The sequence below is a fragment of the Pristiophorus japonicus genome, chromosome 15 (assembly GCF_044704955.1).
Source record: "Pristiophorus japonicus isolate sPriJap1 chromosome 15, sPriJap1.hap1, whole genome shotgun sequence".
NCBI lineage: Eukaryota > Metazoa > Chordata > Chondrichthyes > Pristiophoridae > Pristiophorus > Pristiophorus japonicus.
The window spans coordinates 180,175,375-180,195,515 of NC_091991.1; the positions used below are offsets into that span (position 1 = coordinate 180,175,375).

Genomic DNA, 20,141 nt, shown 5'->3' on the forward strand with positions numbered 1-20,141 from the left:
TTGTGTGTGTTGATGCAGGTGAGGCCCTTCAAAGACTCCTCCAGCTCCTGCGTCATGTAGGCTGAAGTCAGGTCGAGCTTGGTGAATGTCTTGCCTCCTGCCAGCGTCGCAAATAGGTCGTCTGCCTTAGGTAGCGGGTATTGGTCCTGCAGCGAGAAACGATTAATAGTTACTTTATAATCACCGCAAATCCTGACCGTGCCATCACTTTTGAGTACTGGAACGATCGGGCTGGCCCACTCGCTGAATTCCACTGGGGAGATGATGCCCTCGCGTTGCTGCCTGTCCAGCTCGATTTCCACTCTCTCCCTCATCATGTGAGGTACCGCTCGCGCCTTGTGGTAAATGAGTCGTGCCTCTGGGACCAAGTGGATCCGCACCTTTGCCCCGGAAAAGTTTCCAATGCCTGGCTCAAAAATGGAAGGAAATTTGTTAAGAACCTGAGTACATGAGGCCTCATCGACATGTGATAGCACTCGGATGTCATCCCAGTTCCAGCAGATTTTGCCCAGCCAGCTCCTTCCAAGCAGTGTGGGGCCATCGCCCGGGACAATCCAGAATGGCAGTTCGTGCACCGTGCCCGCGTAGGTGACCTTGACCATGGCGCTGCCTAGGACAATGATAAGCTCTTTGGTGTACGTTTTCAGTTTCGTGTGGATGGGGCTCAGGGCTGGTCTGAGTGCACCACAGTGTCTCAAACATCTTTTTACTCATGATGGATTGGCTAGCGCCAGTGTCCAGTTCCATGGCTACAGGTAAGCCATTCAATTTTACATTTAGCATTATAGGTGGACATTTTGTCGAAAATGTGTGCACCCCGTGTACTTCAGCATCTGCCTCCTCTCTCTGAGGCTCGAAATTGCTTTGATCCACCATGGACCGATCTTCCTCTGCCACGTGTTGGTTAGCAGGTTCTGCAGAGCTTGCAGCTCGTCTGCAAGCTCGTTGGAGGTGCCCCATTGTTCCACAGCTCTTGCAAACATAACCTTTGAAACAGCATGAATAGGCTGAATGGAAGCCTCCACAACACCAACAAGGTGTGAATTGCCTTGCATTCATCCTTTGATGGGGACTCTGAGTCATCTAGGTCACCTGAGGCCTGCTAGCAGTTGCAGACTCGTGGTTTCTGCCCTGTACATTTCTGCTCGCAAACACACTTCCAGTTAATTTATGAACATTGCTAGCACTTGTGTGCTGAGAGATTTGTTTGGTGTTATCACTGGTGGACATAAACGCCTGTGCTATCGCAATGGCCTGACTGAGGGTCGGTGTCTCTACAGTCAAAAGTTTCCGTAGGATGGTCTCGTGGCCAATGCCCAGTACAAAAAAGTCTCTGAGCATCTGCTCCAGGTAGCCATCAAACTCACATTATCCTGCAAGTCGCCTTAGCTCGGCGACGTAGCTCACCACTTCCTGACCTTCAGATCGCTGGTACGTGTAGAACCGATACCTCGCCATCAACACGCTCTCTCTCAGGTTAAGATGCTCCCGAACCAGTATACACAGCTCCTCATACGACTTATCTGTGGGTTTCACCAAAGCCAGAAGATTCTTCATGAGGCTGTAGGTCGGTGCCCTGCAGACTGTGAGGAGGACCGCTCTCCTTTTAGCAGCGCTTCCTTCTCCGTCTAGCTCATTGGCTACAAAGTACTGGTCTAGCCGTTCGACATAGGCTTCCCAGTCCTCACCCTCCGAGAACTTCTCCAGGATGCCCACAGTTTGCTGCATTTTTTAGTAGGATTCGTATACTCGTCGCCAGTTATTGTGTTCCTAACACAGATGAGGCTGCACACAGGGAGGTTAAAGTAACAGTGACCTCAGTCTTTAATAAGACACTCCAGAGTGAGGAACAGGCCTTAGGGGCCGGCTTATATACAGTGCTCCCAAAGGATCCCTTGGGACTTCAGGGGATGCGCTCCCAGGTAGAGGAACATGGAAGTGCATGCTTTACAGATACACAACAGGTTTATTTGTAGAGGGATAGAAATGGAAGGTGGAGGACTTGCGCTCAACTTGTATCGAACCTTGCTTAGACCACACTTGGAGCATAGTTCTGGTCGCCATACTATAAAATGGATATAGAGGCACTGGAAAGGGTGCAAAAAAGATTGACAAGGATGATACCAGAAATGAGGTTATACCTATCAGGATAGGGTGAACAGGCTGGTCTCTTTTCTGTTGAAAAGAGAAGGCTGAGGAGTGACCTAATAGAGGTCTTGAAAATTATGAAAGACTTTGATAAGAGTCGACACAGAGAGAACGTTTCCACTTGTGGGGAAGAGCAAAACTAGAGGCCATCAATATAAGGCGGTCAAGAAATCAAATAGGAAATTCAGAAGAAACTTCTTTACCCAGATAGTGGTGAGAATGTGGAACTCGCTACCACAGGGAGTGGTTGAGGCGAGTAGTCTAGATGCAGTTAAGGGGAAGCTACATAAACAGATGAGGGAGAAGGGAATAGAGGGTTATGCTGATAGTTAGATGGGGAAGGATGGACTGGTTGGGCCGAATGGCCTGTTTATGTGCTGTATCTTCTAGGTAATTCTTTGTAATTTGTACAATGGATTGTGGCTGATTTACAGTCTGTCCACTCCCTGGTTTAACCCTATCTCTTGTTTCATTGCTGTTTGGTTCATGGTGTTCTAAGTAAACATAGATAAAAAGGGATTTCAAACAGACTGGGAATTGGGGCAGTGGATGTTGAAGGTGCCATAGTGTGCTGTGTTGTAAAGTTGTGTATAAATTTGTATTAAGCTTTGCCTTCCATGTGGGCAATGATTTTGTCACTGTCTGTTCCCCCATCAGGAGCGTTTGTACTTTGTAATGGAATACGTTAATGGAGGTGATCTCATGTACCAGATTCAGCAGGTTGGCAGATTCAAGGAGCCCCATACTGTGTAAGTATCTGTCTCGGCACAGAATTACCCTTCCCTCTCCACTTCAAGTAAGGCTCTTCCACAGACATATATTCCAAAATTCGTTTTGTTTCACCAAACCATCAGTGTCCCCTGGGAAACTCTCAGCCGTGACTCAGTGGGTAGCACCCTTGCTTCTGAGTCAGAAAGTTGTGGGTTCAAGCTCCATTCCAGAGACTTGAGTACATAATCCATGCTGACACTTCAGTGCAATCAGTGCTGCACTGTCAGAGGTGCGTTTTCTGGATGAGACGTTAAACCGAGGCCCTGTCTGCTCTCTCAGGTGGACATGAAAGATCCCATTACTCTCTTCGAAGAAGAGCAGGGGAGTTCCCCCCAGTGTTCTGCGCAACATTTATCCATCAACCAACATCACTAAAACAGATGATCTGGTCATTATCACATTGCTGTTTGTGGAGCTTGCTGTGCACAAATCGAATGCCGTGATTCCTATTCTGTTCAGAATAACTCCACAAGACTGTTGTAAGCTCAAACCATTGTGACCTTGGTCTCTTTAATGTAACTCCAAAGTGAGGAAGCAGCATGGTGGATCACCTTTTATACCTGCTTTCCCAGGGTGCACAGGTGACCCTTAGGTCTCCCACAGGTGTGCCCCCTGGTGGCAAGTCTTACACATTGGTGAGGTTTGCATACATAACATCATCACCCCCCCCCCTCCCCCCACCTGCAAAGTCTTAGTAAAAGTTATTTACAGGTTGAGGCGATCTGCGTTCTCGGGTCGATCGCCCGAGTTGAAGTCCTGGCATGGGTGAGTTGGTCGGATCGTTGCTGCACGACAATGTGGCTGGTCTGATCGGACTGTAGGGCATGATGAGTTCATCCTAATGGTTGACAGTGAGGTCGATTGCTGGTTGGGTGTGTGTTGGTGGATTATAGATGGTAAAGTCGTCTCCAAACTGTTTTTGGTTGTTAGTGAATCGTAGTTTGCTCTGATCCAAGTGCTTTCTGCACGTTTTCCCATTCAACAGTTTAACAACAAACACTCCATTACCCTCCTTGGCTAAAACAGTGCCAGCAATCCATTTGGAGTAAGTGTCCACTGCTACTAGAAACATCTTTCCTAGAAAAGGGCCAGCAAAATTCACGTGGACCCTGGACCACGGTTTGGAGGGCCATGACCACAGGCTCAGTGGGGCCTCCCTGGGTGCATTTCTCAACTGTGAGCAAGTGTTGCATTGGTGTACACATGACTCCAATTCGGAGTCAATGCCGGGCCACCAAACGTGCGACCTGGCGATAGCCTTCATCATGACTATGCCTGGGTGGGTACTGTGTAGGTCGCGTATAAATGTTTCCCTGCCTTTTTTTGGCAAAACCACGCGATTCCCCCATAGGAGACAAGTCGATTGGATGGACAATTCATCCTTACGTCGGTGGAACGGTTTAATTTCATCTTGCATTTCCGCGGGAACCGACGACCAGCTCCCATTAAGGATGCAGCGTTTTACTAGTGATAGCGCCGAATCTAGGCTACTCCAGGTCCTGGTCTGGCGAGCCGTGACAGGTGACCCCTCGCTCTCAAAAGCATCATTACAAGAAGCAAGTCTGCGGGTTGCGCCATTTCCACCCCGGTGGTGGGCAATGGTAGCCGACTGAGGGCATCAGCACAGTTCTCAGTGCCTGGTCTGTGGCGGATTACATAGTCATGCGCAGATAATGTTAGTGCCCATCTTTGGATGCGGGACGAAGCATTGGTGTTAATACCTTTGCTTTCTGAGAGCAACGAAGTAAGCGGTTTGTGGTCGATTTCGAGCTCGAACTGGAGACCAAATAGGTATTGGTACATTTTCTTAACCCTGTATACACATGCTAACGCTTCTTTCTCAACCAATACTGTAGGCTCTTTCAGCCTTGGATAAACTTCTGGACACATATGCAACCGGTTGCAGTTTGCCCGACACATTTGCTTGCTGTAGCACACAACCGATCCCGTACAACGAAGCATCACAAGCTCGTACTAAACATTTACACGGGTCATACAATACAAGTAACTTTTTAGAGCATAGCAGGTTTCTGGCCTTATTAAAGGCTGTCTCTTGAGATTTACCCCAAACCCAGTCATCACCCTTGCATAGCAGTAAATGCAAGGGTTCCAGCAAAGTGCTCAACCCCGGTAGAAAGTTACCAAAATAGTTGAGGAGTCTCAGGAACGAATGCAGCTCCATCACATTCTGTGGTCTGGGTGCATTCTTGATGGCCTGCGTCTTGGAGTCCGTGGGTCTGATGCCATCTGCCGCAATCTTTCTCCCCAGAAATTCGACCTCTGGTGCCAGGAAAACACACTTGGAGCGTTTCAGCCTGAGTCCCACTTTGTCCAGTCGCTTTCGAACCTCTTCCAGGTTGTGCAAGTGTTCGGTGGTGTTGCGACCAGTGATCAAGATGTCGTCTTGGAACACCACGGTGCATGGAACCGTGCCGATTTCAGCAGACTCTCCATGTTCCTCTGGAAGATGGCCGCAGCCGAGCGAATCCCTAAGGGGCATCAGTGGTACACGAACAGTCCTTTGTGCGTGTTGATGCACGCCCATTTCTTTGATGGTTCAGCCAGCTCCTGTGTCACGTAAGCAGAGGTTAGGTCTAGCTTGGTGAATCACTTTCCCCCTGCTAGCGTTGTGAATAGGTCCTCCGCTTTGGGTAGTGGGTACTGGTCCTGTAACGAGACTCGGTTGATTGTTACCTTGTAGTCCCCGCAGATTCTGACCGTTCCATTGTTCTTTAGCACCGGCACAATTGGACTGGCCCACTCGTTGAACTCGACAGGCGATATGATTCCCTCTCGTTGAAATCTGTCCAGCTCAATCTCGACTTTCTCTCGCATCATATATGGGACTGCTCGGGCCTTGTGATGAACGGGCCGTGCCCCAGGAACAAGATGGATCTGCACCTTGGTGCCTGTGAAGTTGTCGATGCCTGGCTCAACTAACGCCGGGAATTTGTTTAGCACCTGGGCGCACGGAGCATCATCCACCAAAGACAATGCTTCGATGTTGTCCCAGTTCCATCGGATCTTTCCTAGCCAGCTTCTGCCGAACAGCGTTCAGCCATTGCCTGGTACAATCCATAGAGGTAAATCATGCACCATTCCGTCGTACGATACTTTCACTGCCGCACTGCCGATAACAGGTATGAGTTATTTGGTGTAAGTGCGCAGTGTTGTGTAAATCAGGCTCACTTTTGGCCTCTGTGCCTTGTTGCCCCACAGTTTCTCAAAAGCCTTCTGGCTCATGATTGATTGACTCACCCCCCTGTCCAATTCCATGGAGACTGGAATGCCATTAAGTTTAACTTTTAACATTATTAGAGGGCGTTTAGTGGTGAAGGTGTGTACCCCATACACTTCCTCTTCACCCTCAGGTTGAGTTGCCTCTCCTACTTGTTCAGCATGATTCACACTGGATCGGTCGTCCTCTGCTGACTCTGCCATGTGGTGAGTCACAGGTCGTTTGCACATTCGCTGGAGGTGCCCCATTGTTCTACAGCCCTTGCGCACACAGTGCTTGAATTGACATTGATGGGCTCTATGACTGCCCCCGCAGCGCCAACATGGTGTTAATGGATACGCATTCACACCCCACAGCGGCCTCTGGTCACACTAGGCCTGGCCTCTGCGGTCGTGTAGGCCCTGCCATGTACAGTTCTGCCTGCTGAAGGCATTATTTTGTGCACAGTACTTGCCGGTGAGCTTCAATGCTGTGAAGATATCAGTTTCGTGTTGTCGCTTGTGGATATGAAAGCCTGGGCTATCGTGATGGCCTCGCTCAGATCTAGGAATTCGGCAGGCAGCAGTTTACGAAGAATGACCTTGTGGCCGATTCCAAGCACGAAAAGGTCCCGCAACATTTCCTCCAAAGATCCAGCAAATTCGCACTGTCCCGCAAGGCGTCCTGGGTCGGCGACAAAGCTCGCCACGTTCTGGCCCTCGGAGCGATGGTGCGTGTAAAAGCGATACCTGGCCATTACGATGCTCTGCTTTGGCTTGAGGTGTTCCTGAACCAGCGTGCACAGCTCTATGTAAGTCTTGTCCGTTGGTTTGACTGGTGCCAGCAGATTTTTCATGAGGCCATATATCGAAGACCCACATACGGTGAGGAGAATCGACCGCCATCTCAGCCGTGTCCAGCTCGTTGCCCACGAAGAACTGGTCGAGACGCTCAACAAAGGCTTCCCAATCATCACCCTCAACAAATCAGCCAGATAGGGAATGGGTGACCAACTGGAAGAGCAGTGCAAGGAAGGTAGTGCAGGGATCCCCTGCAGTCATCCTCCTGCAACACACATACACCACTTTGGGTACTGTTGGGGGAGATGACTCGTCAGGGGAGGGCAGCAGCAGCAAAGTTCTTGGTACCGTGGATGGCTCTGCTGCACAGGAGGGCAGGAAAAAGAGTGGGAGAGCTATAGGGATAGGGGATTCAATTGTAAGGGGAATAAATAGACGTTTCTGCAGCCACAACCGAGACTCTAGGATGGTATGTTGCCTCCCTGGTGCAAGGGTCAAGGATGTATCGGAGAAGGTGCAGGGCATTCTGAAAAGGGAAGGTGAACAGCCAGTTGTCATGGTGCATATAGGTACCAAAGAATTAGGTAAAAAATGGGATGAGGTCCTACAAGACGAATTTAGAGAGCTAGGAGCTAAATTTAAAAAGTAGGATCTCAAAAGTAGTAATCTCATGATTGCTACCAGTGCCACGTGCTAGACAGAGTAGGAATCACAGGATAGCTCAGATGATTACGGGGCTTGAGGAGTGGTGCAGAAGGGAGGGATTCAAATTCCTGGGACATTGGAACTGGTTCTCTGGGAGGTGGGACGGTCTGCACCTGGGCAAGACTGGAACCAATGTCCGAGGGAAAGTGTTTGCTCATGCTGTTCGGGAGGAGTTAAACTAATATGGCAGGGGGATGGGAACCTATGCAGGGAGACAGAGGGAAGTAGAATGGGGGCAGAAGCAAAAGATAGAATGTAAAAGTAGAGGGCAGAGAAACCTAAAGCAAAAAGGACCACATTACAGCAAAATTGTAAAGGGGCAAAGTATGTTAGAAAGACAAGCCTGAAGGCTCCGTGCCTCAATGCGAGGAGTATTCGGAATTAACTGCGCAGATAGCAGTTAATGGGTATGATGTAATTGGCATCACGTAGACATGGCTCCAGAGTGACCAGGGCTGGAAACTCAACATCCAGGGGTATTCAACATTTAGGAAGGATAGACAGAAAGGAAAAGGAGGCAGGGTGGCATTGCTGGTTAAAGGAGGAAATTAATGCAATAGTAAGAAAGGGCATTAGCTTGGATGATGTGGAATCGGTATGGGTGGAGCTACGGAATACCAAGGGGCAGAAAACACTAGTGGGAGTTGTGTACAGACCACCAAACAGTAGTAGTAAGGTTGGGGACAGCGTCAAACAAGAAATTAGGGATGCATGCAATAAAGGTACTTTAATCTACATATTGATTGGGCTAACCAAACTTGTAGCAATGTGGTGGAGGAGGATTTCATGGAGTGTATTAGGGATGGTTTTCTCGACCAATATGTCGAGGAACCAACTAGAGAGCTGGCCATCCTAGACTGGGTGATGTGTAATGAGAAAGGACTAATTAGCAATCTTGTTGTGCGACACCCCTTGGGGAAGAGTGACCATAACATAGTAGAATTCTTTATTAAGATGGAGAGTGACACAGTTAATTCAGAAACTAGGGCCCTGAACTTAAGGAAAGGTAACTTCGATGGTTTGAGGCATGAATTGGCTAGGATAGACGGGCAAATGATACTTGAAGGGTTGATGGTGGATAAGCAATGGCAAACATTTAAAGATCACATGGATGAACTTCAGCAATTATATATCCCTGTCTGGAGTAAAAATAAAACAGGGAAGGTGGCTCAACCGTGGCTAACAAGGGAAGTTAAAGATAGTGTTAAATCCAAGGCAGAGACATATAAATTGGCCAGAAAAAGCAGCAAACCTGAGGACTGGGAGAAATTTAGAATTCAGCAGAGGAGGACAAAGGGTTTAATTAAAAGGGGGGAAAATAGAGTATGAGAAGAAGCTTGCCGGGAACATAAAAACTGACTGCAAAAGCTTCTATAGATATGTGAAGAGAAAAAGATTAGTGAAGACAAACGTAGGTCCCTTGCAGTCAGATTCAGGTGAATTTATAATGGGGAACAAAGAAATGGCAGACCAATTGAACAAATACTTTGGTTCTGTCTTCACGAAGGAAGACACAAATAACCTTCCGGAAGTACTAAGTGACTGAGGGTCTAGTGAGAAGGAGGAACTGAAGGATATCCTTATTAGGTGGGAAATTGTGTTAGGGAAATTGATGGGATTGAAGGCCGATAAATCCCCGGGGCCTGATAGTCTGCATCCCAGAGTACTTAAGGAAGTGGCCCTAGAAATAATGGATGCATTGGTGATCATTTTCCAACAGTCTATCGACTCTGGATCAGTTCCTATGGATTGGAGGGTAGCTAATGTAACACCACTTTTTAAAAAGGGAGGGAGAGAAAGCGGGTAATTATAGACCGGTTAGCCTGACATCAGTAGTGGGGAAAATGTTGGAATCAATCATTCAGGATGAAATAGCAGCGCATTTGGAAAGCAGTGACAGGATCGGTCCAAGTCAGCATGGATTTATGAAGGGGAAATCATGCTTGACAAATCTTCTGAAATTTTTTGAAGATGTAACTAGCAGAGTGGACAAGGGAGAACCAGTGGATGTGTTGTATTTGGACTTTCAAAAGACTTTTGACAAGGTCCCACACGAGATTGGTGTGCAAAATCAAAGGACATTGTATTGGGGGTAATATACTGACGTGGATAGGGAACTGGTTGGCAGACAGGAAGCAGAGAATCAGGATAAACAGGTCCTTTTCAGAATGGCAGGCAGTGACTAGTGGAGTGCCGCAGGGCTCAGTGCTGGGATCCCAGCTATTTACAATATATATCAATGATTTAGATGAAGGAATTGAGTGTAATATCTCCAAATTTGCAGATGACACTAAACTGGGTGGCGGTGTGAGCTGTGAGGGGGATGCTAAGAGGCTGCAGGGTGACTTGGACAGGTTCGGTGAGTGGGCAAATGCTTGGCAGATGCAGTATAATGTGGATAAATGTGAGGTTATCCACTTTGGGGGCAAAAACGCGAAGACAGAATATTATCTGAATGGCGGAAGATGAGGAAAAGGGGAGGTTCAATGAGACCTGGGTGTCATGGTTCATCAGTCATTGAAAGTTGGCATACAGGTACAGCAGACGGTGAAGAAGGCAAATGGTATGTTGGCCTTCATAGCTAGGGGATTTGAATATAGGAGTAGGAAGGTCTTACTGCAGTTGTACAGGGCCTTGGTGAGGCCTCACCTGGAATATTGTGTTCAGTTTTGGTCTCCTAATCTGAGGAAGGACGTTCTTGCTATTGAGGGAGTGCAGCGAAGGTTCACCAGACTGATTCCCGGGATGGCTGGACTGACATATGAGGAGAGACTAGACCAACTGGGCCTTTATACATTGGAGTTTAGAAGGATGAGAGGGGATCTCATAGAAACATACAACATTCTGACGGGATGGGACAGGTTAGATGCAGGTAGAATGTTCCCAATGTTGGGGAAGTCCAGAACCAGGGGACACAGTCTTAGGATAAGGGGTAGACCATTTAGGACTGAGGTAACCTGTGGAATTCCCTGCCGCAGAGAGTTGTTGATGCCAATTCATTGGATATATTCAAGAGGGAGTTAGATATGGCCCTTCTGGCTAAGAGGATCAAGGGATATGGAGAGAAAGCAGGAAAGGGGTACTGAGGGAATGATCAACCATGATCTTATTGAATGGTGGTGCAGGCTCGAAGGGCCGAATGGCCTACTCCTGCACCTATTTTCTATGTTTCTATCTCTCAAGAATACCAACGGCAACCAATACCGTGTGAAAGTTCATGATCTGTAACTCGTCGCCAATTATTCTGTTCAGAATAACTCCACAAGACTGTTGTAAGCTCATACCATTGTGACCTTGGTCTCTTTAATGTAACTCCAAAGTGAGGAAGCAGCATGGTGGATTATCTTTTATACCTGCTTGCCCAGGGTGCACAGGTGACCCTTGGGTCTCCCACAGGTGTGCTCCCTGGTGGCAAATCTTATACATTGATGAGGTTTGCATTCATAACAGTTCCTACATAAAACCAGTGACTACACTTCAAAAAGTATTGGCTGTAAAGCACTTTGAGGCATCCTGAAGTTGTGAAAGACACTCTTCAAATGCAAGACTGGAAATAAAAGGTTATGGCTAAAAGTGACCATGCAGCTGTCAGAATGTCATAAAAACCCAGCTGGTTCACTGATGTCCTTTTGGGAAGGAACCTACTGCCCTTACCAGGCCAGTTTCACACCAATGTGGTTGATTCTTATTCACTCTCAAGTGGCCTAGCAAAACACTCAGTTATATTCCATGGGGAACTACGGATGGGAATTAAATGCCGGCCTTGCCAGCAATGCCCACATCGTCATAATGATTTTTTTTTAAGTTGGTTGACGTTATGATTAATCTATGGTTTTCATGGGGCCACAGTAGCATGGGAGTGTCTATCTTACGCTATTACTTACACTATTCTCTGTCATTTTTAGGTTCTATGCAGCTGAGATTGCTGTTGGTCTGTTCTTCCTCCACAGTCGGGGCATCGTTTATAGGTGAGTGTGGCAGCAGCAAACTCCAGAGGGACAATATTACAGATTGAGCTACAGTATTACTGACTATACTGCTAATCGAGAGTTAAGTCAAAAAAGTGTGCTAATCATCACTAGTCATCATCATCATCATAGGTAGTCCCTCGAAATCGAGGAAGATTTGCTTCCACTCTAAAAGTGAGTTCTCAGGTGGCTGAACAGTCCAATGCAGGAATTGCAATCTCTGATGGGGCAGACATTGGTTGAAGGAAAGAGTGGGTGGGGAGCCTGGTTTGCTGCATGCTCCTTCTGTATGCGCTTGGTTTCTTAGCGCTGAGCACCTCGAATCTCGTCACCGAGAGCATGCATCAATAGTAATGGTCTATTTAACTAGTAATCCTCGGGCCGAGAAGTGCAATTGTGCTGTAGGATATGAGCAGGTGTCAGTGACTGTGAATCTTGATGGCATTTGACATTCGCATTGTCAAGATGGATGAAGCAAATCGCTGCTCCCAATCCCTCCCCCACAGATTTGGGACTGTTTAGAAGAGAGTTATTTATGTCTCTCCTCCTTAGCTTTTAGAAAAAGCCTTACCAAAAGCTGTTGAATGCACTGCACTGGTGCCAGTGTCCCTCCCATCAGTCACTGAACAGTTACCATCGTACCGTGGTTGACAGGCATGTGGATCACACTGACAGAACTTTCACATCAAGCTGGCAGCACATCCCTTAAATTCTGTCTGTACGTCTGTCACCAGCTGTCAACTCTCTCTGAGCTTCAGACATCAGCTGAACACAGTGGGAGTGGTTCGGACCTGTCTCTGGCTGGGGTGGAGATCACTTTGTACGAAAGCTAGGTATCCCGTGATCTAAATCGGGGTCAGTGTGCTCTCCTGGACCCGTTTTGATTGCCTAGAGGGGGTTCAGAGAGCAATTTTACAGATTTTTTTTCCCCCCTAATTGGCCTGGGTCTTTTAATCTGTGTTTTGCCTCTCCCAAGAGGTTACATGGTTCCAGGCAACATCCCCAGCATCGAAGCATTGACTCGATCAGCTCCAATGGACGGGCCACATCAACCACATGCCTGATACTGGACTCCCAAAGTAAGTGCTCTACTCAGAGCTCCAACACAGCAAGGTGGACAGAGGAAATGCTTCAAGGACACCCTCAAAGCCTCCTTAAAGAAGTGCAGCATCCCCACCGACACCTGGGAATCCCTGGCCCAAGACCGCTCAAAGTGGAGGAGAAGCATCCAGGAAGGCGCCAAACACCTTCGCCGGGAGCACACGGAAGCCAAGTGCACACAGCGGAAGGAACGCACGACAACCCAAGCACCCCACCCACCCGTCCCTTCAATCACTGTCTGCCCCACCTGTGACAGAGACTATAGGTCCCGCATTTCTCTCTTCAGTCACTTAAAAACTCATATTAGTGTGGAAGCAAGTCATCCTCGACTCTGAGGGACTGTCTAAGAAGAAGAGATGTACAAGGCATCACAATTGTATGGGACGGGCTGGATGGACCAAATGGTCTTTTCCTGTCCATCATTTTCATATCTTCATATAATACACAATGACACAGGTATAAAATATATGGTCAGTGACAAAGGAATGGTGTTCACCATTCACTAAGCTGACAGCTGCCCACAGATTATTTTCAGGCTTGTCAGCAGGAATTTCCTTTAATTGGGTGCTTTTTCCAGTGTGGCATCCTTTACAGGAGATCTGTGGCATTGTATGAGCAGGCCATGAGGCTCTTCAACAACTAATCAGATTGAAGATTCCCTACTGAGACACACAGGGCTCGAAATTCACCGTCCCCGAAGGGACGGCTACTGCGGAGTTTAGGCAGTCGATTGAAAAAATCGATCAGCCGCCGTAGTTGGGTACTTTTTGTCATATATTCAACTGTCATTGTAACCCATGTATAAGCTGACCTAAGTTGTACACCTTGAACACTGACGAACTTGTGGGAGACACTCCTAACCTGGACTTTCCGGAATAAAAGGGGAAGCTCCACCCACCGTCTGCCTCTTGAGGTCTTGGCAATAAAGGTAACTGGTCACAGAGTGACTTTTCTCAAGTATGGGCCTCGTGTGCATTTATACTGTATAGTAAGGACATATCATTGGCGACGAGAAACTGGGATTTAAACCACGCGAGCATGGCCACTAGCAGCACAGAAGAGAGGTACTGTGTTGGTGATGATTGGGACGACTTTATTGAGAGACTACAGCAAAGTTTTGTCACTAAGGAATGGTTGGGACAGGATTCGGCCGACAAACGCAGGGCTCATCTCCTGACGGTTTGTGGATCCAGAACGTACTCCCTGATGAAGGACCCTCGAGCGCCAGAGAAGCCGGTGAACAAGACGTTCGAAGAGCTCAGTAAGTTGATCGGGGAACACCTTAAACCGGTGAGCAGCATGCACATGGCGAGACACCGGTTTTACATGCACCGGCGGCGAGAAGGGCAAAGCGTTCCAGACTTCGTGGCAGACCTCAGGCGACTGGCAAGCCGATGTAAGTTCACAGATGCATGCAGAGCGGAGATGCTGCGAGACTTTTTTATTGAGGGCATCGGGCACGCTGGGGTTTTCGGGAAACTGATTTTCGGGAAGACTTGACCTTGGAAGCGGCGGCTCTGATAGCCCAGACAATTATCTCAGGGGAGGAAGAGACCAGAATGATTTATGGCAAAAATCTTGGCTCAAATGCGGCAAACGACCAGGGAGTCAACATTGTTAACGCGGCACACAGTTCTCTAGGCAGAAAAGGGCAATCGGACATGCCCCAGTATGTAGTCGAACCCAAAGGGGGAATTCAACAGAGACAATGGCTAACTGAACGGCGATTCATGCCATCGCAATGGACAATGCGGCCAGTAATGGGGCCATCAACACCTGTTAATGGTGTGCTTAAGGACAGTTACAGTCAGAGACGATCGACTGGTAATAGACCTTTTGTTTCCAACAACGGGGCGAGCTGGAGGTGTGGAGGCAAACACGCAGCCAGAGCTTGCAGGTATCGGCAATATACCTGCAGAAACTGCAACGTCAGCAGTCACTTGGCGCGTATGTGCAGGAAGCCTTCAGCCAGGTTGATGTACGAGGAGGATGGGCCCAATGTAAGCCCTACGAGGCCAAATAAATAATGGGGGAAATCGCTGGAAGCTGAAGTTCAGCAAGTTCATGTGGAGCACACATACAGTTCATATACCAGGACACCACTGATAATGATGAAAGTGCTCCTCAATGGCATCCCAGTATTAATGGAGCTAGACACGGGGGCCAGCCAGTCCCTGATGAGTATCAAACAGTTCGAAAGGTTGTGGGTGTCCAAGGCCAGGAGGCCAAAATTATTGCCAATTGACGCACAGCTACGGACGTACACAAAGGAGATCATTCCGGTGCTTGGCAGCGCCACGGTAGTCGTGACCCACAAAGATTCGGAGAACAGGTTGTCACTCTGGATTGTCCCGGGGGACAGTCCCGCACTACTGGGGAGGAGTTGGCTTGCTGTCATGAACTGGAAATGGGGCGATGTCAATGCAATTTCTTCTGTGGAACGAGTATCATGCACACAGGTCCTGGACAAATTTGACTCATTATTTCAACCCGGCATCGGCACTTTCATGGGGGCCAAGGTAGTGATTTACAAACCCGGACGCCAGGCCAGTACACCATAAGGCCAGAGTGGTGCCGTACGTGATACGGGAAAAGATAGAATGCGAATTGGACCGCCTGCTGAGGGAAGGCATCATCTCGCCAGTCGAATTCAGTGACTGGGCGAGCCCGATTGTGCCGGTGCTCAAGGCGGATGGGTCGGTCAGGATATGTGGCGATTACAAGGCCACCATCAATCCGGTGTCACTCCAAGACCAGTACCCGCTATCGAGAGCGGAGGACCTCTTTGCGACGCTATCCGGTGGCAAACTTTTTTCAAAATTGGACCTGACCTCAGCTTACATGACCCAGGAGCTGGCGAGTGAGTCAAAGAAGCTGAGCACCATCACGACACACAAGGGGTTGTTTGAGTATAACAGATGTCCGTTCGGGATTCGTTCAGCCGCCGCGATCTTTCAGCAAAATATAGAAAGCCGCCTCAAGTCGATTCCAAGGACGGTGGTTTTTCAAGACGACATCCTCATCACGGGTCGCGATACTGAAGAACACCTCCACAGCCTGGAGGAGGTGCTACGCAGACTGGACCGGGTAGGGCTGCGACTGAAAAAGGCGAAGTGCATCTTCTTAGCTCCAGAGGTAGAATTCCTGGGAAGGAGGGTAGCAGCAGATGGGATCAGACCTGCTGCGTCCAAAACGGGAGCGATCCAGAGAGCACCCAGACCCCGTAACACGACGGAGCTGCGTTCGTTCCTGGGGCTCTTGAACTATTTTGGTAACTTTCTTCCCAAATTGAGCACGCTGTTAGAGCCGCTACACGTGCTCCTACGCAAAGGTCGCGATTGGGTCTGGGGGGACAGCCAGGAAAGGGCTTTTGATGGAGCATAACAAATTGCGTGCTCTAACAAACTGTTAACGTTATATGACCCCTGTAAGAAACTTGTTCTAACGTGCGATGCGTCGTCCTATGGGGTCGGGTGTGTGTTGCAGCATGTGAATGCCAATGGTCAGTTACAGCCGGTAGCTTATGACTCCAGAAGTCTGTCCCAGGCAGAAAGGGGCTAAGGGATGGTAGAAAAGGAAGCGCTAGCATGTGTATATGCAGTTTAAAAAAAAATGCACCAGTACCTGTTTGGCAGCAAATTTGAACTGGAGACAGATCACAAACTCCTAACGTCCCTTTTGGCCGACAGCAAGGCCATAAATGCGAAGGCATCGGCCCGCATACAGAGGTGGGCACTTACGTTAGCCGCCTATGACTACACAATTCAGCACAGACCGAGCACTGAAAACTGCGCCGATGCACTCAGCAGGCTCCCACTAGCCACCACTGAGGGGGCAACTGAGCATGATGCTGAGATGGTCATGGCTGTTGAAGCTTTCGAAAGTGAAGGCTCACCTGTGACAGCCCATCAGATTAAAGTCTGGACAAATAAAGACCAGCTACTGTCTTTAGTTAAGAAATGTGTCCTGAATGGGGACTGGGCAGCCACGTACGGGGCATGCCCTGAGGAATTTAAACCGTTTCATAGGCGCAAGGACGAACTCTCGATTCAGGCCGATTGCCTACTGTGGGGAAACCGAGTAGTCATACCCCAGAGAGGTGATTATCAGAGAACTTCACAATGAGCACGCGGGCATTGTCATGATGAAGGCAATTGCCAGGTCACACGTTTGGTGGCCAGGGATAGATGCAGACCTGGAACTTTGTGTTCGCAGGTGCAACACGTGTGCTCAGTTGGGCAATGCTGAGCCATGGTCACGCATCCATGTGGACTACGCAAGACCTTTCATGGAAAAAATGTTTTTGGTTGTAGTGGATTGAGTGTGCCATTTTAAATTCAAGCACATCCTCTGCCACGGTGGAAAATCTACGGGCAATGTTTGCCACCCATGGTCTACCAGATGTCTTTGTCAGCGACAATGGCCCGTGCTTCACAAGCACTGAATTCCAGGACTTCATGGCAGGCAATGGAATCAACCATGTCAGAACGGCACCGTTCAAGCTGGCTTCAAACGGCCAGGCAGAACGAGCAGTGCAGATAATCAAACAGGGGATGCTCAGAATCCAAGGGGGTTCCCTAAAGCTGCTTATCACACTTCCTGTTGGCCAATAGATCTCAACCACACTCGCTCACAGGGGTTCCACCCGCAGAGCTGCTATTGAAAAGGACGCTTAAAACCAGGTTATCCCTTATACACCCTACTATGAAAGAAATCGTTGAGAGCAGGCGTCAGTCACAATGTGACTAACATGACAGGAATGCGCGGGCGCGATGTATTGATGTCAATGACCCTGTTTTTGTGATGTATGTAGCACTCAAATCACTGACTCGAGACAGTCTGGTGTTGTAGTAACTGCAGTGACCTTAGTCCTTTATTGTGTAACTCCAGAGTGCCTCTCAGGTGTGGTGGGCAGCCTTTTATACTCTGTCTTGCAGGTACTTTCGGGTCTCCCACCACAGCGCCCTCTGTGGCGCACCATTGTGACTATACATTTAATGTACCTGGACAATGCATAACATCTCACTCTCTTCTCCACCCCCCCCCCCCCCCCCAGTTCCACAAGCACATTGCCGGTAACCTCGGCCTTGTCCGTCCTGGTTGATTTGAGTGTGAGTCCATGACCATCTACTTCCCTCTTCTCACCCCCCCCCCCCCCCCCCCAAAGTAGAGATTATGCTTGCGATCCGGTGCACGCACGTGGTATTTGCAGTCCTTACATAGGTGATGAAGTACACGAGCATAACCTCCAACAGAAAGCAGGTATACATAGACAGTACATTTGTGTAGTACATATGGATGCATTGAAGAGTTACATCAAAAGGTTGCAGGTACACTGAACAGTTGTTTAATTCCCACTCCACTGGGTGAGGTACGGTGGCAGCATACTGCCCCTTTTTGCCCGAGGTAGTGAGCTGCGCTGAGACAGGGTATCGCAACTAGTGCGTTGCCTCTGTTCTCAGAAAGTAGTCGCCTTTGCGGCTCATCTGCCGCTGCTGAACCATAGCATGTATCACATAAAATCGGAAATCGCATTAATCCATTAGTCATGTTAGTCCAGATCTATTAACCCTTTTGCTTATACATTGTGATACTAACTCTCTTCGTAAATCATATCAATCATTTTAAACACAGTGGTCATTTCAGCATCAAAACATTAACTCTTGTCATAAATCATGTCATTGTACAAATCACATTACTCATTTTGACTCACTCTTGCCCTTACAAAAGTCTCTTTGTGGGGACCGCCAACGGTGTAAGGCCCTTTTAAGGCTCCCGGGTGCATTTCCCTTTTAAGACGCCATCTTGTTTTCCCACGAGGTTTTCACGGAGGAAGGGGCCCCGCCATTTTAGATGCTCTGCTGGTGCTGCCTGCCTCTCTCTGCAGAACTCAGCTGCCACGAGGCTCGCCACCACCTTAACTTCTTCAGCAAGGACTTTATTATCACCGGTTCCAGGAGGCCTGCTCTGCCTGTGAAACCTTCCCAGTTCCCACGGACCTTCCCCATCCATCTCCTGCCGAGTAGCGTCGGCCCATTGCCTGCAATGATCCACAAAGGTAAGCCGTGCGTCTCGCCCCCGTGAGATACCTGCACATCCGCTCTGCCGAGAACAGGTATCAGTTCCTTGGTGTAGGTACGCAGCTTCACTGTGACCGGGACCAGCTCGGGTCGTGCAGCTGGGTTGATCCACAGTTTATCAAAAGTTTCCTGACTCATCAGCGACTGACCCGAGCCCGTGTCCACTTCCATACTCACTGGGACTCCGTTAATCTTGACTTCCATAAACACTGGGGCCGAATCATCAGTACACGTGTACAGTCCAAACGCATCATCTTCTTCTACCTGCTCCTCGCTGGATGGTGGATCATCTACCATCTCCTCAGCCACACGGTGAGTCGTGTTTCTTTTACACATACGCTGAAGGTGGCCTTTCGTGTGGCAGGTATTGCACGTGTACTCCGCAAACCTGCACCGGTGAGCCCCATGGCTTCCTCCACAGCGCCAGCATGGTGCTGCTTGATTAGCCCCCCTCAGCGGACTCTGAGTTGCAGGTCCCCGAGGTCCGTGCTCTCTGCCCCGGGCAGAGCCACGTTCTGCAGTTTTGTCCGTGACGGGCACTATCCTGTGGACAGTGCCGACCGGGTTCGAGACTGTGTGGGGGATCATCTGCTTGGTGCTGCAAGTCGAGGTCATAAATGCCCGGCTGATAGTGATGGCTTGCTTCAGAGTGACTGTAGGTTCAGTGGATAGCAGTTTGTGAACGAGACCCAAATGGCCAATCCCCATAACAAAGACGTCTCGCAACGCCTCGTTAAGGTGCGTGCCAAAATCACACGGCGCCGCGAGTCTCCTGATGTCTGCAGCATATTTGGTGACATCCTGGCTCTCAGGTCTGCAGTGGTGGTAGAATTTGTGCCTGGCCGTGAGGATGCTCTCCTTCGGTTTCAGTTGGTCACGAATGAGTTCAATCAGCTCCTCATATGACTTGTCCTTGGCACTCGCGGGTGCCAGCAAATCCCTGACGAGACAGTAAACCTCATCGCCACAACTGGACAGCAATATCGCCTTACACTTCCCTCTCAGTGCGTTCGTGTCCTCCGTCAGGTCGTTTGCTATAAAGTAGTACTCGAGCCTTTCCGTAAAGGCCTCCCAATCATTACCCACTGTAAAATCCTTTCGCGAGCCCAGAGTAGCCATGGTTGCGTGAAGCTCGTTCGTGTCCTTGTCGCCAATGTGATGTATGTAACACTCAAATCACTGACTCCACAGTCTGGTGTTGTAGTAACTGCTGTGACCTTGGTTCTTTATTGTGTAACTCCAGAGTGCCTCTCAGGTGTGGTGGGCAGGCTTATATACTCTGTCTTGCAGGTACTTTCGGGTCTCCCACCGCAGTGCCCTCTGTGGCGTCCCATTGTAACTATATATTTAA

The 20,141-nt window shown here is 48.9% G+C and overlaps 1 protein-coding gene across 4 annotated transcripts in view; it reads left to right on the top strand.

Annotated features, from left to right (window-relative positions):
• LOC139281292 (protein kinase C beta type) overlaps positions 1-20,141 on the top strand; it is a 387,614-nt gene that overhangs the window by 333,819 nt on the left and 33,654 nt on the right. For all 4 annotated transcript variants that reach the window (XM_070901417.1, XM_070901419.1, XM_070901416.1 and 1 more), the window contains 2 exons: positions 2,806-2,897; positions 11,547-11,609. In XM_070901417.1, coding sequence (XP_070757518.1) covers positions 2,806-2,897; positions 11,547-11,609 — 155 coding nt within the window. The remainder of the gene's footprint in view (positions 1-2,805; positions 2,898-11,546; positions 11,610-20,141) is intronic.